Consider the following 25,701-nt stretch of genomic DNA (forward strand, 5'->3'; position numbering starts at 1 on the left):
GTTAAATGGTGAAATTGTTTGGGAGGTTGAGGTTCCCATGTTCCTAACTCAACTCTCCTTCCCCTCCTGCCCCTGGCAGCTGTGTATTTTGAGTGGCTTCAACCTTCCAATTTGGAGAATAGGTTAGGAGGATTTACTTCCCTCTGGTCCCAGGATCCCTTCTGATTTCATGAGCCAGGTTTTTCCTGTATTTAAAGCCTGTTTTCTTAGCGGCATATATATATTGATAAATATGTTAATTAAAAAGGAAAGAACTTTAAGACAGCAAACTAAGTCTATTTTAAAAATAGCAGAGGATCTATTTTTCCATTATAGGGAAATATGGAAAGCAGATGACAGGAATTTTTGGCAGCATGTGTTACTTTATTTGCTGTTGAGGAATGGCTTGTTCTGGTGAGGGTGTGGGGAGGGTCTTGGTTTGCCTGTTGAGGTGCTGCACAGCTGCCCGAGGCCTGTCCTGACCCTTGCTGTGGCCGTGGCTTGAGGTGGGCTGGTGGCTACCTAGGACGGGGTGCTGGGGGGACCGTTCTATCACCATGCTGCTCCCCATCTCTGATCCCATGGGATTGCTGGCCAGAAAGCTGGGGCGCACAGGACCCCCGAGGCAGGGAAACTAGCAGCAGTGCTGCTGGCGGTGCCTCCCGCCGCCCCTCCTGTGGGGCCGACTCTGGGTTAAGTAATGGTGTGGAAAATGCCCTGGGCAGCCTGCATCTCTCCTTTCCTTCAGAAATGGTGGTGTTTTCACCTTGTGGCTCCTCAGAAAGCGGTACTTGCAGTGGCAGCTGCCCATGCTGCAGGCTTACCCTATCTTTGCAAACACACTGATGTGGCATCACCACGCTGTGGTGATGGCAGGAGGGAGCTGGGCTGCTTCCCTTGGCTTTGCTGCTGGCCAGAGAGGTGAACCTGGACACACTTTGCTGTCTTACATGCTGTTTTGAGGGGTGTAAGGTGCTATCTCCTTTGTAAGGCACTGTGAGGACGAAGCAGTGATGTTGCTGGCATCGACATGTTGTGTCTGGCTGGGTGTGTGTGCCTGAAATCTGTTCAGGGATGTTGATACTTAATTTGGTGCAAAAGGGATGTTTTGCTGTGAGCTCCCACTTTCTCATAGCCACAAAGGAAACGAAAGCGCACGGACTGAACCCAGAAGTAATGAGCATGGATGCCAGTTATCCTTCCATCATCTGGGCTTGTAGGGCACCTCCACACAGCCAGCCTGCTCCTGCCCTTGGGCTGTACTGCATGGCACCCCAGCAGCCAGGACAGTGTTGTGGTCTCTCAGCTCTACTAGTGCAGGCTTTGCCTTGCTGTAGTGGTGCCCTGTCTGTGGGCAGCTGCAGATGAAGAGACTCCTCTCCCTTGTAGCCTGAACCATTCTGCAGATTTAAGTTGCAGCTGACACAAAGCATGGCTTAGTTTAGGAGCTGTGCAGCTGAAATACTGTTCCCATCTGCCTATAGGCTGGGTTTCAGAGCTGCAGGTAATTGAAATTATCACCCTGCAGCTTTAATCAGCAGGTAATTCATTGCCATGATGTATTTTCTGATCCCAGCCTTGCTCTAGCTGACCTGCTGCCACTGTTCGCCTGGCTTGATTGGGCAGTTACTGCCTGGGGTCAGGAGGTCTTCCATGCAAAACCAGGTTCCTCTGCCTCCATGGCGATTATGTGTGTACTCTGTATGGTAATGTTAATCACTTTCTATCACAAACTCTGCAACGTCTGTTCAAGCTCAATTTTCATCCCTCTGCTATAACTAGTGAGAAAGTGACTCTTCTTTCTAAAAGGCTAGGGAGAGTAAGGAAAAGAGTTAGAAGCAGAGGGTCTCATCAGTCTGGTGGGGCAAAGTGTCCCTTCTTTCAGGCCCTTTCTTTTATATTAAATTTAACTGTTGATGCAATTGTCAAGGCTTGTGCTCAGCATCATGTAGTCCATAAACCATCCCTGTATCGTGCTGATTTCATGTTTTGCTAGGAAGGATGCTGCACAGGACTTCGAGATAGGATTAAGCAATGAGCATTAGCAGGATGACTGTGCTGAGAGACAGGCTCAGTCTCTTCCAGCTCTGGTGAAGGGAGGTGGCTGTAACCCATCCTGTAACAACAGGTTTTTCCTTGAGCAGCAGAGCTATTCTACTGGGCCAGTTTAGTCACCTCCTGAAATTGTCTGGTGCTGAGCCTTTATTAGGGTTTCTGTAATCAGATGTTTATGGTGTGATAGAAGCAGCTGACAGTGGTTTAAAAGGAAGTATGTTGTAGTATTTCCTCCAAAAGGCCAGCAATGAGAAACTTTGGACAAGATTTTTACTTGACAAAATTCTACTTTGACATAATTGAGGGGGGGGAGAGAAGATTTCTCAGTGGCTTTTCCTTGCAATTGATCCTGTCATGAGAACAATGTCATTTGCCTCTTAAGAATCTGTCTGCCCCTGCTGCTAATCCCCCACCTGAAATCTTAACCTACTCTGAGTGACAGGAGACACACTTCAGCAGCAATGAGCTGCCCAGAGAAATGTGAAGTCATCCCCATGGTAAGGAGATTAAGAAAAGTCAAAGTTTGTTTAATCTATGGTTCAAGTACTTCTAAAGGGACAAAACCATGTCCAAGTTGTCTGGAAGCCTGTGTTCTTCATGAAACTTGAAGAAAACGAGGCCAAAGTTCAGCCCGACTCAGTGGGTTTGCAGTGATGGAAGGAGATTTGTTGCATCACTGTAAGTAAAATTTAACTTGAAAAGCTCGTTTTTATTTTATTTTTTTTTCTCCCAGTTTTATTTTATTTTTTTTTCCCATGGGCTTCAGGGGTCTTTTAATATAACTCTCAACTTCTAAATTCTAGCTGAATGATAGCAACAAAACAGCATGTGACAGCTACTGTTTGTACAGATATCCTTAGAAGTGTTTGCACATCATATGGAATAATGAGGTATGGATTGTTTATACAGACCTGAAGTCTTCTGAAGGCTAAAATGTCATTTTGGTCAATGTTGGTATGGGTGCACCAGGAAATCATAACCTCAGCATAGTACAGTGTGAGGACAGTGAGGCTTCATGTGGCCATACCACTTTGACTTTCAAAGCTTGGTCAGGCTGGGCTGCCCAGCCATCAAAGCTTTTTTTTTCTTTTTTTTTTCCTCCCCTATCTACACCAGTGTGTGTCACACAGGAGTTAGCGTGGACAACCACAGCCTAAGGGGTATGTTCAGAAACTAGCAATGGATGGTCTCTGGGTGCTGATGACTTACTGGCTCTTGGCCGAGGCCTTGTGTTGGTGTGCAAAGCGAACAAAGCCACTGTTTTTTGTGTTCACAGCTTCTGGAACTTTATAGGTAGAAAAAGATGCAAAGAAAAAGATAGGCAAATAGTCGTGTGGCTGCTAATGTTCTTTAATGATACAAATTGCACCTGTAATTCTGTGTCAGGGAACAAAGCGCTTGCACCTGGAATTAACCTCATCACTGAACAGGTTAGCTGCCAGGAGTTTACATGCATGGAAATGGGGAAGAGGGAGCTAAGTATTTTAAATGTATACACAATATAAACACATTTGCACTAGAATTTTTGGAGTTGGGGAGTGTGTTGGTTTTTGTTTTAATGATGCAGATTGTATGATGTAACTGGCACTTGTTTTGTGGGAAAAAAAACAATCTCAAGAGAGGCTGGCCACCAAAGATTTGTCCTCACTGCTCTGAGAGTTCATCTTGTACTTCCAGTTTTTCTTCTGCTGTCTCCTGTTTATATGCATATCCTTCCCTCCACCTAAGCACTGCCTTCTCCTTGAGCTTAAGCAGTTGAAACTCCTCTGTGTTGCCGAAGCTCAAGTTACAGACCTGGTTGAGAGAGATCAGTCGTAGTTACATTAACTCTGCAGCTGCTGATGCAGTCACTGTGCTGCTAGCCAAATGCCTCTGTTTAACCTGGGGGTCACTCTTGCTTGGGCTTGAACCGCTACCCCCCGGTGCAGGACTTTGTGCTGGAGTAGGTACAGAGCACTCGCGCTCTGCCTAATCTACTCTGCAGTAGTGACTGCTGATGGGAGGGTGGTAAGGAGCAGCAATTAAACCCCTGCAGTTGTTTGCTGAACCCTGTGCTTTGGCTGGACTGGAAGTTGCAGTCAAGTATAAATTGAAATTAACTAACAGAGTTGTTTAAAACAAACAAACAAAAAAACAAAAAAAAACAACACAAACTCTTCTTTAAGGATGCCTGCTGTGGGTGATTTTCCTAGGCTGATACACCACGTTCTGAGTGAGACTGACGGCACGTCATATGTTTGTTGCAGCACCTGCAATGTCTCTTCTCATGTGTATAGAGATAAATTGGTTTGAATTAATATAGGAGAACAAAACTCTAGATGTGACCGCCAGCACAGCAATGAGTTTTATCATAAGATTAGCATTGAGTTGTCTCCGTATAAGGAATGGGGCTAGGCTTTGTGTAAGTATTTCAGAAGAAGCTGGTGTTAATGAATCCACACTGACCAAAAGAAATCTACAAATTTAGGTTTAAGCAGAAGAACTAATTTTGATAGGGTGTGTGGGTGTTGTAAAATCCATATCATTTTTTTTTCGGAAAAAAGTCTTGCTTTGTTCATCATATTAGTAGGCACAAACATACTTCAGACAACTACAAATTGAAGAAAGCTCGCAAGTCCTAATGAACAGACACTGAAGTCTGCCTGTCTAGTGCCCTTAGATCTTGTGCTTTCGTAAAGGAAAAGAAAAAATCTTTAATAAAAAATTATTTTAAAAGAATACTGTTTTTTCTGACTTTCACACCTTTCATGGTTATACCTTGAAGGTAATAGTCTTTGCTGCTTCTACAGACCAGAGAGCTCATGGGGTTTCCTGCCATTTGCCCTCCTTGGCACCTCGTGTTTCCTTTCCCTGCCCATTGGTGAGATGTGATTCTCTATTGTGTTCTGTGCTATAGCTAGGGCTGGCAGTGTATCTCATTTTTCTCTTCTTCTGTGTGCAAGGGAATATGTGCCCTTAAATCCTCCCCTCTCAGTAACAGGCTTCCTTATTCTTTCCCCAAACCAGGAGAGGAGCTCTGTATACATCTAAGGATCACTTCTCTTGTGCCAAGATTGTTATATGCATCTCTGTTCTCGCTCTTTTATTTTCTTTTCTCCACAGGGTTGATGCATTTTTTTCAGCTGTTCCGTAATTATGGGCTTAGCTATAGCAAGGGGTATTGTCATGCTGCAACGTATCACAGACTATGTCACCAGCCAGCTATTGCAAGTAATAGGAGCAGGTAGTTCTGCTCACTAAAGATACCAGTATCTCCATTTCCCACTTCTGCACTTTCCAGTGTTCAGCAAAACCTGTAGCTCCCTTTTGTCAGTAGTAACACAAATGCTTACTCACAGTTTTTTTTAAGATTAGTTCGTTTGACATCAAAGATTAAGATCTTGCTTTTATTTTTACAGACTCACAGGTTTAGATGAGTTTCAGCACAGGTCATTACTATAAGTTTCAACACTAAGGTTAAAGTTGCAATGGAGGTATGTAATGATATGTATGTACAGCATGCCTGTATGTGCACACATGCAGGCATGTGTTGAAAGATGGATCTCTGCCTGGGAGCCTGTCCGCTCTGACAATGACACCAACTAATCCAATAAAAAGTTAGAGGTTTCCTTACAAACTCTGCTTTTAAATGTGTTAGTAGTTTCAGCATTTCCAGTGTGGGGCCTTGGATCGTTTCTATTTTTATTGGTAGGATTCCAGTCTGGGTGGGGATAGGAAGAGGGAAAAGCTTTTGGAGAAAGGGAAAAAAGAAATACCTTTTTTGTGGCAGTTCACAAAGTTATGTAATTTTAGCACTGGTCACAGTAGAAGCAGATTAGCACACAGGATACAAGTGGAATAGTTGCTGTTTGCGTGGTGAGCAGTTTGTTGCGTGGACATCATCCTGTCACATCTACAGCATGCACCATGCTAATTCAGACCATGTTCTCGTGGTGCCAAGAAGCGCAGTGGCTATGGGTGGGGTGTCTGTGCCTGAGCCCAGAAGTGGCTCAAAAGATGCACGCTACTGAAAATTCTGCATAGGGATTCTTCATTATGCTTGTGCATGTGCCCTGCTGGGTGCTAGGAGGGAACTGGAGCAGCTCAGACAGCTTACAGCCATAGGGATAGTGTTCCCAGGCGGTGTGTGGGGTCAGGAGGGCTGGTGGTTCTCATCTAAGCCAATTTAATTTGTGTTTCTGGTGTAACTGGAACCTGGTTAGTGTTTTCTTTACTTGCAATTTGTTAAGCAGTGGTGCCTGTTCACTTGTTGTGCAGTGAGCACTCCTAAATTGTTTGTAAATCACTTCGGGATCCTTCTGGCTGGCGGGCGGATTCTGTATAAACATATCATCCGGCCCTGCCGCAGCAGCCTTGCGAAGTCCAAGCCTTTGGGAGCAAAACCACTTGCCAAAGAAGCAGGTATGTCAGTACAAAGTGGCCCACAAGGAGCAGCTGTAAGCTCGAACTTTGCCCATTTGTTTGCTCAAGTTTTTATCTCATCCTTTGTTATACAGCCCAGTGAAAATGAGTATTTACTGTGTCAGTTACACCAGGGCCATCTGAATGACAGGCTCCCTGTGTACTAGGTGGCCTTGTGGGCAAGAGCCACACAATACCCCAGTGCTGGAGGGGAAAGCTGTGCTTTCTCTGCCAGAAAGCTGTGCTTTCTGTGCCATCTGAGAAGATAGGGAACACCTGAGTAAACACTGGGCACCTAGTGCCCTGTAGGTGGAGTGACCAGTTTGATACATTTGATTGATTTTTTTATGCCCAGAGCGTTCTCATCCTGTGGGGGAAATTCTGAGAGTAGAACAAGGCAAGAGTGCTCCAAATGGAAAGCCAGACTTGCATGGCTTCTTTTTTTAATTTTGCTTCAGATTTTTGAATGTGGATAGCAAAATTAATATCAAAATAGAAGTTTCTTCTGAGTCAAAGACCAAATGTTCCACTTGGAAAGTGCAGCAGCACAGTGTGCCACTGCAATCAAGATAAGCTATTTTGAAAAAATATTATTATTTTTTTTTTAATGTAGCAATTGAACTAGCTATTTTTGTTGGAATATTTTGGTTTTTAGCAAGGTTGTGGGTGCTGAGAGAAATGTGAACTGTAAAATTTGTTACCGTTTCTGGTCTTCAGATCTCTGGCAGTGGACTTGCCGTTGAACACTTAAAATGGATGATTAGTGTTTGTGTAGTGCATTGTAGGAGGAAAGGAAGCATACTTCTCCGTGTTTAGGAACTATTTTGTGCTGAAGGTAAGGCAGCCATACCCACATAGACTAGGCAAACCTTGGTTGGGAATTAGACGTATGCACATAAGGAAGTGCCGTGACCCACTATCCCTGGAGCTTGGTGGATGATCAGAAGAGCTGCTTTCCTTCCCTGGCTCTGTGTGACCTTGAGCAACTCACTTGACTGGTCCATGCCTCATTTTCCATTTTAACTGCTGCATACCTTACCTGTTTAGATGTCAAACAGTTAGAAGTAGGACTGCTTCTCACTAGTCAGAGAAACTGCTCTGCTTTGACATAGTCCTTACAAGCATAAACAGCTTTGGTTATTCAAAATAAATTTAGGAAGATTCTAGTTAATTTTTGATTTTCAACTGTATTACCAAGGGTTGATCTTTGGACCTATATAACCAAACTTTTTTCCTTATTTGCTTTCTGTTATTCTGCCTTTCGAAGGACTTTGTGGAAAAGAAAGCAGCATAAAAATCACACAACCGGTTTGGCAGGTCCTGTATAAACAGGAGAAATGCCAGGAAAAGTCGCGCGTCTTTGTTGCCAGCTTGAAAAAAATAAAATAAAAAAAATCCGGTTAATTTTCCCCTAACAAAAACCTCGGCCATTGCTATGTGTGAGTGGGGTTGTGGGGAAGGGTGTGTGGTGGGAAAAGTTGGGGGATGCTGGCTAGAATGAACACGTGTGTCCTCCGATGCTGGGAATGTGCTGGGCAATTGTCCTGGCCAACTTCTTGGTTGTAGGAGCAGAAGCAGTGTTTTGCCGTGATTCTTGTAAGCAGTTTGTTGTGGTTCCCCCTCTCTACCCCATCTCCCCTGACAGTCTCACAGCGCAGCTTGGGTGTTAAACACACCCTGCTTGGTTAGACAGGGGTGATTGGTGCCCTCTGGTTTTTCGCTCTGCCCGTGCCCAAGAAATGCTGTGCTGCTTTCCAAGGCACTTGTGCTGTGACAGTTGGGTCGGGTAAGGAAACCTGCCTTCCGAACGGGATCTGTGCAGTTGCATAACTGGTGGAAGGGTTGGGGTGCCTCTGTCCCGATTCTTGTAGCAGAGGAGGGACGTGTTTCTGGAATGGGCTCACAGCTCTCTTTGGTGTAGATGAGCTCTGCTATGTGCTTGCCAGAAGATTTAGGTCGATGCTTTGGCAAGGAGGAGCATTAAGAAGTCAGAAGTGCTTGTGGAGGTTGAGGGGTATTTAAAATCAATATTAAAATGCAAAATGAAATAATGCCTTCTGAGGGCTTTTACATGATACCTGCATGCCACCTCGCCTGTCTGATTTCCCTGAAGTCAGCTTTTCCCTTCAACTTTGTCCTTCTGTTACCAGAGCAGCAGCATAACTGCAGAAACACGACGCTGCGGGTAGAGTCAGGATGGGAAGTAGGCTACTTCCTGCTACTTCCTGCACCTCTGTTTCCTGATTGTAAAATAGGATTCAAAAGTTTTTCTTCCTCTGGTGCTTTTCCATCTCAACTGTTTTGTCTTTGAGCTCTCGAGGGCTGAGGCTGTCCTTCACTGTGTTTCTTCAGTGCCTTGAACAACAGCAGTGTGGTTTGGTTTGCCTCCAAGTGTTATCGCGGTGTAATGGTCAAGTCAAAAAAGCTGGTTTTAGATCCTGATAGTGTTCTTAGGAGAGAATATTATCTTTTAAGTTGTCAAAGTAGCTTTTTGCTTTGTCCTCTGCTCCTGATGGGCTAATCGCCTAGTCTCCTTGTGTTTGGGTCTCTCCGCTTGTAAAGGTGGGTGTAAGAACACTTCTCTTCATTGCAGGAAAGTGATAATGATGTTATGGGGCCTATGTAGATATAGCATGGCGGTGGGGCCTATAAACAAGCTTTCATATTGAGCCAAAATGGGCCCAGAACTAGCATTTCACTCTTTTTCTTAAAGATGACATCGATTTACAAAATTTCAGTTGGCTTACTTCCCAAGCTTGTCATTTCTGTAGTGAGGCAATATTTGCAGCTCATCAGCAATCTTACGGTAACGGTGGAGGGGATCTCACTGCAGTGCCCGTTCCGGTATGAACCAGCAGCTCTTAGTTGTGAAAACAAGCCAAAGACAACCAGAGAGAAACTTCAACACTTCTCTTTTGCCAGGAGCAGTGTCATAACCAGTGTTTTGAGATTATAAGATGGAATAAAATAATAATTAGAGGAAGAACAAAACAAAAAAAAAATAGCAGAAGAGTAGCTAAATTGATGATTTTGCACTTAGTCATCCCAAGGCTCGACAGGCCTGTGGGCTCAGCATTATCCCACTGCCTCCCTGGCACAACAGAGGTTCACAGGGCTGTGGTAATGCCACAACTTATTTTGTAGAGTGAGTTTTGGAACAGAACTTCCCATCTCCTATCCTTTTCACCATTTTTCTTCAAGCCTCTTCTGTGGAGCATGTTTTGTCTTGCGCCCTGTGGTGCAGCACCTGCTGCCCAGCCCCACACAGCAGCACTGTGCAGCGGGTGATCCACTTCTTGTTCCCCTTTGCAGTGCTGGGAGTGCCCGTGGAATTTACACAGTGTGAGGGCTGTGTGGGATGTACCCTGTCACATGGACAGGTCATACCTGGAAGGCATCCCTTGTTTTCAGAGCAGTTGGGAAAGGATTGCTAATAGCGCTCCTTACACAACAGAATATTCACCCGCTTAGTTCATTACTTATTAGCTCCAGGCAGGGACATTGCAGATTCGTTAATGCTAATGGCCAGATCATTAGAGTGTGCAGCATTAGTGGAGGAGAAAGCATTTAATAAAGAGACATCACTCGACCCTGTCATTGTCCCCGGAATACAGACCATATTGTTAAATTCGGTCCCTGCTCTCATCCTATCACCTCTTCTTAAAAGGATGGCCTGCTAGGAATCTTCAGCTTCTTTTCAAGCCCATGTGCAAGCTCATCTTTTCTTCTTATAAATCAGATATGCTATACCATGCCAGTTGTTTCTTTACAAACATATTTTAAAAATCTCCTTAAAGTTCTGCCAATACTGATGGTTCTGTGCTGGAAAGACCATGTTTTGGAGGAAATAAAAGATCTTGCTATGCCTCAAACTACTTCAGGGTAGTTTGTTTACTTTTTCTAAGTAATGGTTTGTATCTGATGTGTTGATCAAATCACCAGAAGGCTCAGTTTCTTCTAGTGTGCATTCTGGTATTCAGACTGCTGTCTGGAGGGACCTTCAAAAAGCTGTTAAGTAGCTTGCTAAAGAAGTTGTTGAGTAGCTGTTAAAAATAAGATGTTTCTTTTACAGGTTAACCTGTCTGAAGATTTTTTTTCTTTTGATGTAACTCAGCTTCCTTCAGTGATCTCCTGTTGAATCTTAATATTTTAATCTTCCTTCTACAATGTCTTCATGGTATATCTTCCCTTTCTTTTGTTTTTATTTCCTTTTGGCTGATGGGCTGTACCTGTCATAACCCTCTTTGTTTCTGTAGCTCCTTTATTCCTTCCTTCTGACTCTTGTAATAGTTGTCTTTCTTGCATACGTGGATATGTGTGTATGTATGTATATATGTGTGTGTAGATATATGTACATATAGGAAAAAATGCAGCATGAAAAGCCAGCAAATGTGCAGGATGCAATATTCTATGAGAAATCCTGCCAGCTGTTTTTTATATACTCTTTTGTCAGAGTTTCCTTTCTGGTCACACTGATCTAATGTTGTTCACTTTAAAGTAGGTGGCTGGAGTAGGTGAAAGATAGTGGGAGGGAAGGATTGTAATTTGATGTTTCTTCCATATCCAGTTTCTGTACAGCAGACAAGGTCAGTGCAAGTATGGCCCTTTTTAGGAACTCCCTCTGCATTCAGTATGCTGGGGTTCAAATAATCTGAATCAACCTGATATTTTATAGCGGCAAATATCCATCTCCACCTCTTTCTGCACTGGCTTATTAAGAAGATCTTTGAGAATGGGTATTTTATGTGGCTGTCACTCTCTCCCTGGATTCTGTTTGGTTTACCTGAGCACCCGAGTGTGTCTGCTTGTTTTATCACCAGCAGCCCTTATTATAATAGCTCTCCTCTTCCCGGGCTGGGGGAGGAGAGGGAGGACTGGCCTAGATTCCCTCTGGAAAGTTGCCTTTACCTACTTAGAGGTGGCGTTGAACAGGAGGGTATGGCACATTCTCTGCCTGGCTGCCTATGCTGTGTTACTTTTGTACCATTTGAACCTTCAGGAGCAGCAACTGTGAGATGTAGGGTTAGAACCTGTCATGGCACTCTCAGGTTTCTCTAGGTATTTATTTGGTATGTCCTCTTTCTTGGGAAGTCCGAGGTGTAATAAAACGCCGTCATGGATATGAGGTGGTGCAGTGTATGCCACGTGTTTCATTTTGCTGGTGAGGTAAGTTGTAAAGACCTCAACCTTGCAGAGTTAAACTGTAGTTTTGTGGGATAATCATTTGGTGCAATTGTTCTCTGGTCTGAAGTGGTCTTCCAGTGCCAGAAGCCAAGCCTGCAGTCAGGGTTGCTTTCTCAGTGCCCCCAGAAGTTGATAACCTCCTTGAAGAGGACACATTCTCATACGAACCAGGGCAGGCACCTACCTGATCACACACAAACAACTTTTTTTCAATTTGTTATAGTAGCTGATTTTTGGGTGTGCCTGTACTTTTGAGTGATAACAGTTACAAGATAATTATGGCATATCATGATGCAAGTTGTTTTCGAACAGGTACACACACCGTTCACCCTCAGGTTCCAACTGATTTCATGTAGATGTGGGGAGAGAGTAAAATAAAGTGACTGTGCTGGGGAAGGTAAAGATTGAGTGAGATGCCTATGTGGGCTTCACTTCCAGTGGTTTCAATCAGGACCAGAACTGCTGCTTACAGAAAGCTACTGGAGAATGTTGCAGGTACAGATGAGAGCAGAGTCCAGCCATGCAGCAGGATTAAGATAGGCCATTTATTATATTGATGGTATTTTAAAAATGTGTATTTTGCAATGTTGTAGCTGCTCAAGAATTTTGTTTCTATTAATGACTGATGGTTAAAAGAAGCTGACTTTTACATGAATTACTCTCCCCTGGGTTTTCTGCTTGACTGATGGGCATGTGGATAATCCATGGCAGTGAACGACTTGAACTTGTCCATGTGGTGGTTCTGACATGGGGTTTGCGCTATGGAAGTGATCGATATCCACTGTCAAGAAAGATCCTGTTCATAGTAATTGTAGGTTCAGTACAAATGTTGCAGCTTTCCCATATCCTGACAGCTCCCTAATGTAACCAAGTAGAAACACTTGAACTGCCATGCCAGTCCGAAGAAACCACAGGGTAGCTCTGGGATTGTCCATTCCCATAACGTGAGAGAGGGCAGCTCCTTGTACACCATGTTTCCCCTTTGTTTTCCCACCTCAGTTTCATGGCCTCCGGAAATTTTGCACTCAAGTGATGAGTGCATGACTCCCATGATGGGTGTTGAGGCTGTGAGTTCCCACGCGCAGGGGCAGGGTTGTACAACCTCCATATGCTAGAGATGAAGCTCCCCAGCACTCCCTGCTTTACAAATGAGAACACACACACACACAAAAAAAAGGCAGTAAAATCCATGATGCGCAGCTAGCTATCTCAGCCTGGAAAGTCTCTCAATTGCTCTCCCTGCTTCTTACTCACTGTCCACAGCACTTTAAAGCCTCGTGTTTTTGTAGCTCTGCTGTAACCTCTCTCTCAAGCTTTCTGTGGTGCTTTGTGCTAAGAGCATGTGCAAATGGGATCGTGGTCTAGGTGCACAAGGGGTTGCTGTTTGGATCGCAGCAGCTAACTTTCACCATATCTTGGCTGAACAGAGGTCAGCAGCAGATTTTTCAGAGGAATTTGAGATGATAACCGCAGTATGCAAACTTTGTAGTCACACGTGGAAGGGAGCCGGGGAGACCAAAAGGGAGCTGAAGTTTCTTCTTAACATCAGGCAGTTGAATTCAAGGTTGACTTCTGCCTTGAAGTAGCAGGTCAGGTGGGCCAATTGTGAGCTTTGCTGCCTCTCTGTGGAGCCTGGAAGGGTCTCCTGCTTTGACTTGGTAAGGCTTTACTTCCATCTTGGTGTCTGACAAGTCCTCTTGCAGTTATTGAACCAGAATTTGCCATATATATTTTATGATGCCTCCCTTGGATATCTATGGACAACAGTCTTTTTTTTATTCATATGAATGAATAATCTTTTCTCGAATCTTACTAAGCTCTTTGCCTGAGTATTATCTTGTAGTTTTACCTGATGTTATCTTCCTGCAGCCTGTTTCTACCCTCTATTCCACCATATTAGCAGTGACCTTAGTGAAGAGATACTTTTTGAGAATGTGGTTCAGCTAGTTTCTTGCTTCATTTATGCTTGCTCGTTTGAGATAGTTTGAGGTGCTCAGACAATAATAGGACCCTATCGTGGCATTTTCAATAACAAGATTGACCTCCACAAGCTGCCTTTTCACAACACATGAGTGCATTAATATTGCTGCCTGTAAGACTTAGATTTAATTAGAGCAGTGGTTGTAATCATTTTGGGAGAGGCATGAACTTCCCTACTGTCTCCTTTCCTCTTCCCTTTCTTTTTCACCTCTCTGTCTTTTATCTGCTTGAGTGAGGATTGAGATGTGAGGGGGTAGCCATCTCCTGCCCCTGTTCTGGGAGATTCATCAGAGGCAGGCTGAAGGGAGGAGGTGGGGAGGAACTGAACTTCACAAAATCACTAAGGTCACTGAGACAATCTCTGCTCCCTGTGTGCAGGAAATGAGATGTTAATCTTTTCCCAGTGCTGCTTTGCATAAGGTCCATTCCAGAGAGCTGTGTTTGTTTTAATTTCTCTAATTACTGATAGTGTGCTGATTATGCTGCTATAGATTTGACGTGAATTGCTGTATTAATGGGATCAAAAATGAGGAGAAGTCTGCTATGGAAATTAAGGAGATGACAGCAACTGGGGGAAGGGAGGGAAGTGGAGAGTTTAATTCATACCCTGATACTGCAGAGCTCTACCTTTCTTCTGGAGCCTGATCCTTCTTCCCTGGCAGCAGTTAGAGTATGCAAGCTACAACATTGACCAAAATCCCACCATATTTTACTTGTATACCCAGAGCTGTACAGCCTCTTAGGGGCTCCGATTTCCTCCCTCCTCCCTGCGTTAGACCCTGTAACTGTGGGTGGTCTCTTGGACTTTTATATCCAGCTGTAGCATTGCACACAAAACACTGGTGAACACTGCATACGTCTTCCTTCCCTTTCTTCTTCTTCTGACTTTCTTCCTTAATGATGCTTGTTCTCTTGCTATTGACCCCTGTGCTGATCTTTGACAGGTTTGCTGGCATAGCCCTGTTGAGTGCCCAGAAATACAGGGCCCTCTGAGGCTTTCCTGCAAGCAGCTCCTTCCCACCAGCAGCACTCTGCTCCAAGGCCATTTTTTCCTGCTGTCTTACCCAAGGCACCTATGCCTAAGAAGAGCCACAGTAGCAAAGGCAGCCCCCCCGCCCCATAATTCCAGGCTCCCCTCGCTCCTGGTCCCTAGAACCTGTCTTGCTATTTTCCATTTCTAGATATGTTTTTTGAAAGAGGTGGAAGCCCTGGTGATGTGTCCTTGCAGAGCTGAACATCCTCTGTGATTTGGGGTGTATGGTTTTATGTGTAGAGCATTGGCTTCTGTGGTCCAGAGAGCTACAACCATACATTCCAAACCTGGATTTGCACAATCCAAGAGTGTGTTACTTCAGGGTTTTTTTTCAGGGCTTCCCCAGAGTCAAAGAGGGCACCAAAATCTCAGCACACCTGTTAGTGCTACCCTCTCTGAACACATCCCACAGATGAGGAACTGGAGCAAGGTGATAGGATGATACCCAGGCAGCTGGGAGTTCCCCTTTAAAGCAGCGTCCCTGTGAGTAAGAACAGCCTGTGAGGACACAATAGATAATGTTCTGCCCTTTTGCTTCTAATTGTTTGCCCCCCAATAGTTACCACAGCCCAGATTTCTGTATCTCCACCTAGTGGTACCACCCACTTCTCATGGGAAGCTGGAGGAAGCCTTGGCCATTTGGAGTAGCTAGGGTAAGTGGGAAATGCAATGAGATGAGCACAGAGTGCTGGACACACACCAGCAGCCTGGGTGGCAAGTGCATATCAACTTTCTCTCTTGGTTGACTTGCCCTGTGTACTATAATTGCATTAAGTACAGGAATAGGTTTTTATGCAGTTTTAAGTCAGCTGCCTTATATCCAACGTAGGATATTTGCAGACAACATTGACCGTTTTGATTTCCTGGAGGCTGCTGCATAGGTAACACATTTCTTTCCTTTATTAATAAATAAAAAAAATCATTTTGGCATACCATTCAATCCAGCTATTTCAATGTCATATCATTGGGATAACATAGGGGCTTGCTTACCATGCTTTCTTGTGTATTTTATTTTAATTTCTGTGAAAATATATATCTTGTGTGTGTGCCATCAGAGGAGACTCAATAAAGGGACAGGACTGTTAGTGTGCAAGCTGGAGAACTTTTGTAATGAAGGTCACTGTTTCAGAGTTTAGGAGGGGTGTACATTTAGCAAAGGTGTGAAGTTTTTTTAATTGTTATGTCACTCATCCTCAACTGTTAGACTTTTTTTTAGCTATTATTTAAAGGTGACTACAAATTAATTTTGTGATTTGGATATACATGTATATTTAAAACCCAGCAGTATAAACAACTTGGATTCCTAACCAGAGTTTTCTAATTGTTTAGGTTTTGTCTGTAAAGTCAGTTCTTCAATGTGAAATCAGTGTGTAGTAGCTTCAGGAGTCTGGTTAGCTGTGCTGTACACTTCCACTATGTAGTCATGACCAATATAGCTTGTAAGTTACCTTACTTTTTTTAGACAAGATGGTTTGATCTGAGGTTTTCTCAGCACCTGGATATTTAGTGTTCTGTACTTTCCTAATACAAAGAGAACAAAAATGTACCTTGTCTTGGTTCTTAAGCATATATATATCAGTCCCTACTAGATTGGGCAGCTGAAAGCATTCTGTGGTCTCAGCGGTCCTGGGTGGTTGTCTCAGTGGTACTGTTGGAGCACCAGCCACTGGAGCAACCCCTGGAGTAAACTCTGTGAAGACTGACCTCCTGTAATCAAGGTGAGATGTCATGGTGAAACTTCCCTGACTCACTGTGAGCTAAAGAAAGCCTTTCAAAAACTATCACAGCAGGCAAGATGCCATTAGTTTTATCTGCTGTGTTGTGGCTACTGGTGAAATATTAGGGATCTGCTATTTTGAAGTTGTTTGTAGATGCTAGGTGTTTGGGGCTGAGCATTTGATTCCTTGTGGGTTTAAGTGTTTCTAGAGTCCTTTGGCACATGGTGAATCTGGAATGCAGTAATGCCAAACTCTTCCCTAGCACTCATCACCAATAATCTCAAAGGACCACAACAAATGCGTATTGACTTAGCCTCTTTTACTAGTAGACTAAACTGCAGCAAGGATCAAGTACACACAATGAGGTTCATCCTCGTTCTGCTCCCTTTACTACCTATCCTGCCTCCCAGGCTGTTGCTTGAACAACTCTGCCATTGAACCATCTATTCTTTGCCTTAATGCAAAGGGAAATATTTAACTGACTGGTTACGAAACTTTTTCAGAAGTTCTAGTAGCAGAGTATCTGGTTGCATAACCTTAAGAGCATGAGATACCAGCCATATTTTGTTCGATGGATCCTGTAGGAAAAGCACCACTCGGTTGCAGAGTTGTGAAGATAAAAAAAAACATTCTCAAACAATCTGTTTTCACTGGTATGAAGACAAGAGGTATCTTGTGGAAGTGTGACTCTTAAGAGCCTCAAAAAGACTGGAGAAACATGTGTGACCTCATGCATTCACACTCCTGTGTGGGCAGGGTGCTGTGTATGGTTGAAGCACAGAGCTATGGTAGGTTGCAGGCCTGGAATGATGTTTGCAGTTCTGCTTCCAGCCATGTTACTGACTCATGCTGCAAACAGGGATGATGTTAATTTTTTCCACCAGCCCAGTGACTTGACCTCCCTGTGACTTTACTATTCCACACCTTTTGGAAATCTGGCCAGGACAGTTACAAGGGCCACTCTTTCAGGATGCACTTGTTAAGTCTATTGCTCTTGAGAGGCACATGCGGTCTTTTTTCAAGACAGCTTAACTCTGAAATTACTTAGCTCATTTGAGCTTTGCTCTTCCTGTAACTCAGATTGCCCATGTGTCTAATAAAAAGAAAAAGACTTAGCTAATGTCTGCAGATTGCTTTGATATGTGGGTTAAAGGTGCTGGAAAAAATGCAGAATTAGTAAAAGAGGACATTTCAAAGGCACAAATAAGAGTCAGAGAGCTAATTCCCCTTTGTACCTTATAAAATGTTTTTTGCAAATATTACCAATTCACACATTACTGGGGATATCTAAGGTACGTGGAAAAAATAACTGGGACAGAATGAATGAGTCTGCATTTCCACAACTTTTTGTTTTCTGCTGTCCTGTTCTTATGAATACTAGGAAACAATGAATCAAATGCATTTACTTAAAACAGTACATCTCCATGCAGCTGTCTTGGTATTAATCAGGTTACCATATGCCTTTAGGAGGTTAATCAGTGCTGAGGGAAAGGCAGCTTGTACTGCATGCATTACATCTTGTTTTGATACAGCACCTTCTCGGTGTTGAGGGAAATGCATTGGATACTAGATTTAGTTTCGTCTGCTTCGTTTACTTTCCTCCTGCTGTTGGCCAGTGAGCAGGCACTTTGAAGACGCTCAGCACTTGGCTTTGCAGTGGTGATTTGAGTATTTGTGTGAGCATGAAGTGGAACCTGAGGTCGGTCTGCACCCTGTGTTCTCCAGGGGGAAAAGGACTTCAGGTCTCCCATCTGTCCTCTAGTGCCTGTTTGCAGAGGAAAGCATCTGTGTGGCTGTGTTTCAGAAGTGTTCCTCTTTCTATAAATATTCAATAAACAAAATGAGCAGCTGCAGTGTGGTTCGATTATCTGAGCTGTGGATCGCAGCAGGAAATGCTAGGAAGTGGCTGGTCTTGTTGCTAATCACTTGTATGTGCATCACTGATGAGAAGGTGCAAATTGCCAGTGAGGCTGCAGGATGTGCTCTGGGCATGGATCTGGACCTCCCAGGAGTGTGAGGCCTACAGTCAGCCATTTCGGGTCAGTGATTGAACTGGAAGCAGAATGTTTTATAGCTCCACAGGTGTGTCTTTCAACCATGTTCTAGTGAACATCCCTGTTGATGAAGAATACCTAAATTCGTAAGAGCTGATGGACAAAAGTCTAGCCTGAGTGGACAGAGTAAGACACTGAAGGACACTGTGAGAGACTGGAACATAAAAATGAACAATTTGTGGTACAAAGTAGTATGTTGAAAGCCAGCTCTACTGCTATTGCCCTTTGCTGGCAATGAGGGTGCTAATGTTATGTTGTACAGGTGCCTCTATCAGTGTCAGTCCAACTCCATGTTACACAGCCAGGATAATGTTGTAGTTTGTAATGGAAGTGATTACTTTCTCTTACTCCAACAGGGCTTGTCTTTTCCACTTGCCAGAGATCAGGGTGAGGGTAGGGAGTTGTGCCTATACTGTCCTGCAAACACTTGGGAGCAAAAGGAGCTCCTTTTGCTTCTACAGAATGTGGATGTAAATCCACGCTCTTTGCACCGCCATCATTAAACGTTGGTAGCCCAGTTCTGGGGCATAATGATTTTTTTGGTTCTACTGAATTGTGGCTATGTTTATTTACAAAGGGTATGATTTATGTTGTGATTGGAGGTCATGTTTAGAATATGGAAGAGTTTTTTCCCATCAGATCAGATGAAATTTCAGTCTTGAATTTCTTGGCAGACATTTTCAGAAGTAAAAAACAAAACAAACAAACAAAAAACAGTGACAATTATGAACCTAACACAACATTCTCAGATTGTCCTTTAACTCTATTTTTCTATCCTTGCTTAGCTGTTTTCTGTATGCTAATTTATTTGGTTGGAAGATAAACTACTTCAAAGAAAGTGCTAATAACTAGTTTAGGTGAGAAGAAAAAAAAGTGCCACATTACTCTGTGGTAGATAGGGTAGTTTTCAGTGATAGAGTTTGGTTTTCTGCAGCAAAGACAAAACTAATGTCTTTAAAATGCTCTGAAGGTGTAAAGTGTTGAATACTTAACAAACATGCTCAGATCTTTGTTAGCACAAGATTAAGTGTTTTTAGTGCTTTCTGTAGTGGTACGCCTGCACATATAATGTAGTTGCTATCAGATTTTCACTGACATAAAACCCACTCAGGCTCCCCATTTCTGTGTCACTTCCCTTTCCTCCCTGAGCAAATTTCTGAGAAAACCCTTGGAAACTTCTTGGGCCTCCTGAAAATTATAACCGTCGCTGTAAAAGCTGCTCAGTCTCTGGCTGCAGGCTCGGAGCAGGCCGTGGTCCAGCCATGACCCCTGGTGCCGTTTGGCTCCACCACGCACACCCTTTTATCCTTCCTTCTGCTTCCCCCAACCCCTGGCTCGGTTTCACACCTCTGTTCTAAAGTTTACGTTGTCCTCTCTTTTTTTCTACCCCCCCCCCCCCCCCCCCCCGCTTTCTTTTTAACAGCAGGAAAGAATTTCCTACACACCTCCAGCGAGCCCGGTACCAAATCACACCTCCTCGACACCGCTACATGTCCCAGTGCCTCGAGCGATCAGGATGGAGGAAGACACGATCAGACTGCCAGCACACCTGCGTGAGTGTCAGCGTGGAGGCATGCTTTCTTCAACTGAGGAGGGTGTGGGGCAGGGTGAGGGGTTGGTTTTATTTATTTTCATGGAAGAGAAGTGGGGAAGCCGTTAGCTTTAGTCTTTTTTTTTTTTTTTTTTTTTTTTTTAAGCTTTTGCTAGTTTGATTCTCTCTATATTATTTTTAAACAATGGAAATCACTCATTTACAGCGCAAATGTTATTTCCTGTCATCTGCCCCCCACCACTTCTCATCAAAGATTGGGCTGATTTCTCATGACAGGGAAAAACATGGAGGTTTTATTTTGATGGGAAGCACTGTGCATCTGTCCACGTAGTAGGAGTTGCTCAGTGATGTACTGTGGCACGAGATCAGAGTTTCACAAACTGTGACAAGTGTATTTTTAGGCTGTTATGGGTCTCAGTAGTAAACATTCCTGGTGCCCAGACACACTCCTGCTGCACTGACAGAAGCAGTGGGGAAGGAGGAAGAAAGGGCCTAGTTGTGCACAAAAGGATGCTGTGAAGGAGGAAAGGCACATCCCTGACGTTGGAACAAAAGCTGGAGCTGGGGGCGAGGCAAGAGCCAGGCACTTCCTTACTGAAATGATTTAATGTTTGAGGAATAGGAAAGGCCAAGGGCTGTTGGCCAGTGAGAGGTGAATTACAGAAGTAGGGTGGAGATGAGGAAATGTGGAATTTTCCTCTTTAGAGAGGAAATAGTTGTGATGTAAATCGAGAGGTTTTAAGAAAACTTTTTTCAGGTGTCACATTCCTGGGGCAATTGAAAAACAAGCAGTAACAAGGCCAGTAGCAAACTAACTGTGTGTTGCTATCCCACAGACGTCTTTGGAATTTTAGAAAAGGAAGTGGTCTTTGAGGTAGTCTTTCTATTTAAAAAAAAAATATATATATCCATGTTTATCACGAGATGTTCTCATTCCTGTCCTCAGCAATCTTCAGGCACACTCCTTTTCTGGATGCAAGCTGTTCTCCCAGCACTTCAGTAATCCTGTGCTCGCTCACTTGCGGGCCAGTGAGTTGCACTGCCCCAGGATGACTCCTTGCCCACGCTGTTTTCTGCACAGTTGTGATTTTGCCTGCTGTTGCTTCTTGCTCCCTTCTGCCTGTGCTGCAGCGTAGCCCAGGTTGTACTTCTGATGCGCAGGAATGCGAGCTGGCACCGCAGCCTTTCTGCCTGGCTCTGGCCTCAGTCACTATTCCAAAGCTCCCAGAGAATGCCTGCCTGTGCATGTGGCTGCTGGCCTCTTTCCCCAGTCCAGGGAGGAATTGCTGTGGCACTTAGAGTGCATTTTAAAGATTATGTCAAAAATTTAGAGAAAAAAATCAGACACGGAAGCAGTGCTTCTCTCCACTTTGAGCCCCTGAGATTTTTTTTTCCCTTTCATCCCATTAGTTGGTGCTATTTAGTTCTTCATTGGGAGTCACTGCCCTTTCCAAACCTAGGATCATGGCTGGCTTTCAAATTAATTATTGCCTTCCCAACTGGGTTTAGCAGATGCACAAGACAAGAAGGCGGAGACGCTTGTTAGTGAAAGAGGTGGGGCACTCAAGGTGTTTACTACCAGCTTCCTTTCCATCAGCTAGCCGGCATGCTAGGTAAAGTGTGAAGTTTAAAAGGTTTCCTTTCAGTCAAAGCTTGTTTATCTGCTATTTTAGGTGTGATTCAACTTTTGCCTCAATTTTTTTAATTTATTTTTGTTTTGATTGGTATATTTTTAAACTTCCGAGGAGGCTTTCATCCCATTAATACTACCACACCAGTCTGATGTGCTATAGTGTGAAAACATAGAAGATTAATCATTAAGCATCTGTGGAATATGCTTCCACAAAGTCAGTGTGGCAGATAATAAACAATGTGAAGCACGCTTACATAGTCTTACTAGTTATGGTGCATGTCAGTATAGTGTTTTTTAGCTCAGTATGCAATAATTGTCACATTCAGAACCACTGTTTAAAGTATACAGATTCATAGCTGAGCCAGGAGGGACCATTATGCATTTCTAAAATAATTTCTGTTATTACCTGAGTTATAGTAGCATTTAAGTTCAGTAAGGGTTTGAGCATGTTATGCATGTTATGCTGAAAGATTTTTTCTCTCCATGTAAAGACTTAAGTGATGAAGAGGATATAAGGCCTCTACATAAGTTGTTTCAATGCTTAATTATCCTCCCTATTTGCTGCTTTTTTTTTTTTAAGTGCCCTATTTATAGTTTGAATTTGTCAATCTTCAGTTTCAAACTATTAGATCTCATTATCTCCTTTCCTGCTAAATACTGTCAAAAGACTACTCTTGATATAGGTGCTTTTAGATAAAGTCACTTCTTAACCTTTTCTTGGCTAAACTGGATAGGAAGAGAGGTTCTTAAAGCTGTCAATCTTCCTGTACAGCTTCTAGATTTCAAATTATTTTTGTATCATCTCCTGTGAACTGTTTCTCACCTAAGACATCTGTCTTAAAATGAGGACATCAGAGCTCAAGATCATATTCCAGGAGCAGTCTTCCTAATACCAGGTATAGAAAAAGCTAAGTGCCTTCTGGATTTCGGGTTGTGAGGTTCAAGAGTTATTAACATGGGATTTTGCAAATCGTGCACGTACCCCTCTCACTTTTTAGAGATGCCTGAGGCACAGATTTTGATCCAAATCTGAACTACCTTAATAGGGAAAGTAGCGATGTTCTAGTTCAGACTCTGCTACTATGTATGAAGACCAGATCTAGATCCAAAGTCTGAGGGTTTTTTAAACCTGAGTTTTTGTTTGGTTCCATCCTTATTATTATTTTTTGTTGATTAGGTAAAGCACTATATAAAGATTATTAATCTTCTTTAACCCTCGCTCCAATGCAACAGGGAAATGTGGTAAGTTTCTGCAGCCGTGCTCCATGCATGAACCCTCTCTAACTGGTAGTTGGAGAGGGCTCCCCTCATTCTCTATTTCCATGAAATTTTGATGATGTTTACCAAACCAAAGGCAAGAGTTCAGTGTCCTAAACTGTACATGTTCATTTCTGCCAATTTGAAAATTCGAGAGCTGTGCTACAAGTACAACTGTGAAAGTAACAGTTTGCCCAAGCACTGATTTTCACCTTCAGTGACAACGTAGGAGGAGAAGAACAAGAGAAATGTTTCAGATGGACCATGAAACGCACTCCATAGATTCAGACTGTGTTCTGTGCCTTCCTGTTAGAAATTTCCCTTTTTCTAATGTTTAAGAGCAATTTAAAGGTGCTAATAGCCAATACTGTCTGAACAATTACTAGAGTGATTTCTTTTGGTTCTATAAATTATTCCTCACTGTTTGGTGAGCACATAGTTCTTAGCTATGCTGAGCTGACTTGATCCAGAGACTGGAGAAAGGAGAAATGACAAGTTTGGAAGAGTGGAATGCATATCCCTCTTAGCTGCAAGCATACAGAGCACTCCTCCTTGCTCATTGGTCAACACAGATTGAAGTCTACAGAGAAACCCCTTATCCTGGGGTTGATGTGAAAACAGTTTTTTCCGTTCGTACACATCCTTTTCTTTTTTAATTTGCAAGTTTCTTCCCATCTACTACTCCTGTAGTATAGAACTACAGTGTAATCAGCTGTATTAGTTATAAAGCTGTGGAATAGTGAGAATGATTTTCTGATAGTGCAACATTTTCTCTGATACTATACTTTTCTGTAAGAGACTTTTGACCCATACTTGTAAACATAGACATTTGCCTAACATCCACTTCTTATCTATTAAATAAGTATTGGAAGTGTTGTAAATAAACTGTCAGTGGGGAGCTGGAGGCTGTTTTCCTCTATTTTAAGTATGTAGTCAGAATGTACAGTCATTTCCAGTTTGCTCTTTGTCCCTGTTGTGTGTGCTGTGGTAACTTTGCAGCAAACCTGATCTACACCAGACTGCACTGAAGTCAGATAGAGAGAATGTTTGGAAAACGGAGATGTTTACCAAGGACTCCAGAGAAGCAAGTTCATTTATCATACAAGGCTCTGCCCTTGGTGTCTTCTGTGACCTTGGGCATCTTGATTTAGCTTTCTTACTCTAAAATGAAAAAATCGTGGTTGCATAGATTTTTTAGAAGTTGTGAAGATTAATAGAGTGTCTGCCCAGATACTGTGATAATGGAGAATGCTGAGATAGGTGAAAGCTGTGAAACTATTTGCATACCTCGTAACCCCTTAACTCCAAGGAAGCTTACTTCATATTATAATGGAGAGAAAGTTTTCTCTCTCTTGTTTTTGTATTAAAAACTATTGTTTTTTTTTTGTTGTTGTTGTTTGTTTTGTTTTGTTTTGTTTTGTTTTGTTTTTTTTTTTTGTTTGTTTGTTTGTTTTAAAAAAACAAACAAAAAAACCTTTTTTATCTGGTTCAGTGTCATTAGTTATTCTTTTTCTGCTGTGGCCAATACCTTGGGGTAAAAAACTCTTGGAGCTGAATAGAGGGAACTTCATTTAAGTTATGGATATGTCTTAATATGCAATGAGTCAGAGAGAAAACAACCTTTTTTCCTTTTTTTTTTTTTAATATACAGAATAAAAATAAGATGTTTTGCCTTCTCTTCTAGAACAGCAACTGTAATTATGTGCTTAAAGGCTTCATGATTATTTTTTTATGTTCAGAGAGAATGTAAAACTTATTTAAGAAGAGACACAGAAATATCAGTGCTGAAAAAGGACTTGTTGCATGCTCTGATCTGTGTCTTTGCCTGTAGAGCAGCATTCCTCCTTGCACATTTCTGTCAATTTATACAGTCTGATTTTTATCTCTGAAGGGCATCTTCCCTTGGGAATGCATGTGTGTTTGTTTAAGGAGATGGACGTTATCTCACAGGCAAAGATTTCAGTGTTTTCTATTGATACAAACGTGAACAAGAGTTCATTTCTTCCTCTGCACTAATTACTCTTCTTTCTTTAGTGTTGGCATTCTTCATATGCCTGCAGCCCATTGTCATAGCAAGGCACGTTGCACATTCTTTTCTGTACACACGAACCAATTATTCTTGGCAGCAACTAACTTTTCTTGCTCTTGCCTTTCTCTGAACTCCTGACAGCCTGCACTGATATTCAGAGTAAAAAGGCACCCCCAGATGTCACAGTACATGCATCACCTCAAAAGGGAGAACTTTTACATGGGTTATATGGTGTTTGTCATCATCTTCACTCACTTTTTAGGGTGGGGGCTTCGGAGGTGGAGAAAGATGGGAACCAGTTTGTAAAATTCTTTGAGAACTCCTTGTTTCAAATGTAAGCTTGAGTTCTGGTCTTTGGTTTTCCAGTCTGGGATATGTTCCATGCTACAGATGATTTTGATGAACATCAGAGCGTATAGTTCAGGTCATATACAGCTAGTCTGATCATGTGTTTTTGTTTTTTTTTTTTATCTTAACATCTTTGTGTCTGTTGTATCTACTGTCTGTTGCACTGCCTTCATTGAGGAGGACAGAAAGGAAATTCGGTTAATTTTCTGACATGATTTTATTAAGGGCTTTAACTTTTAGTGTGTATTTAATAGGAATCTTCCTGCATGCCTTTTTTTATTGGTATTTGAAACTCTAATTCAGTGGAGAACAGTCTGGTGGCCCTGTGCTGGTTGTACATCTTTGTGACCCTAGCTGTACCACATTCTGCAAAAAGGCCCTCTTTGTCATGGTTAAGTCAGGACATGAGTAGAAGGGCAGGCAAAGTAGTTGAAGGGCTTTCAGTTGGTGGGTACTTTAACCTAAGGCATTTATCAGA

The 25,701-nt window shown here is 42.8% G+C and overlaps 1 protein-coding gene across 5 annotated transcripts in view; it reads left to right on the top strand.

Moving 5' to 3' along the window:
- Positions 1-25,701, top strand: part of ETV6 (ETS variant transcription factor 6) — a 143,867-nt gene that overhangs the window by 26,319 nt on the left and 91,847 nt on the right. For 3 of the 5 annotated variants that reach the window (XM_084537065.1, XM_084537066.1, XM_084537068.1), the window contains exon 2: positions 19,828-19,957. In XM_084537065.1, coding sequence (XP_084393191.1) covers positions 19,828-19,957 — 130 coding nt within the window. The remainder of the gene's footprint in view (positions 1-19,827; positions 19,958-25,701) is intronic. The other 2 variants (XM_084537067.1, XM_084537069.1) reach the window with 1 other exon arrangement.

The sequence above is a fragment of the Aythya ferina genome (genome assembly GCF_964211825.1).
Source record: "Aythya ferina genome assembly, chromosome: 1".
Taxonomy (NCBI): domain Eukaryota; kingdom Metazoa; phylum Chordata; class Aves; order Anseriformes; family Anatidae; genus Aythya; species Aythya ferina.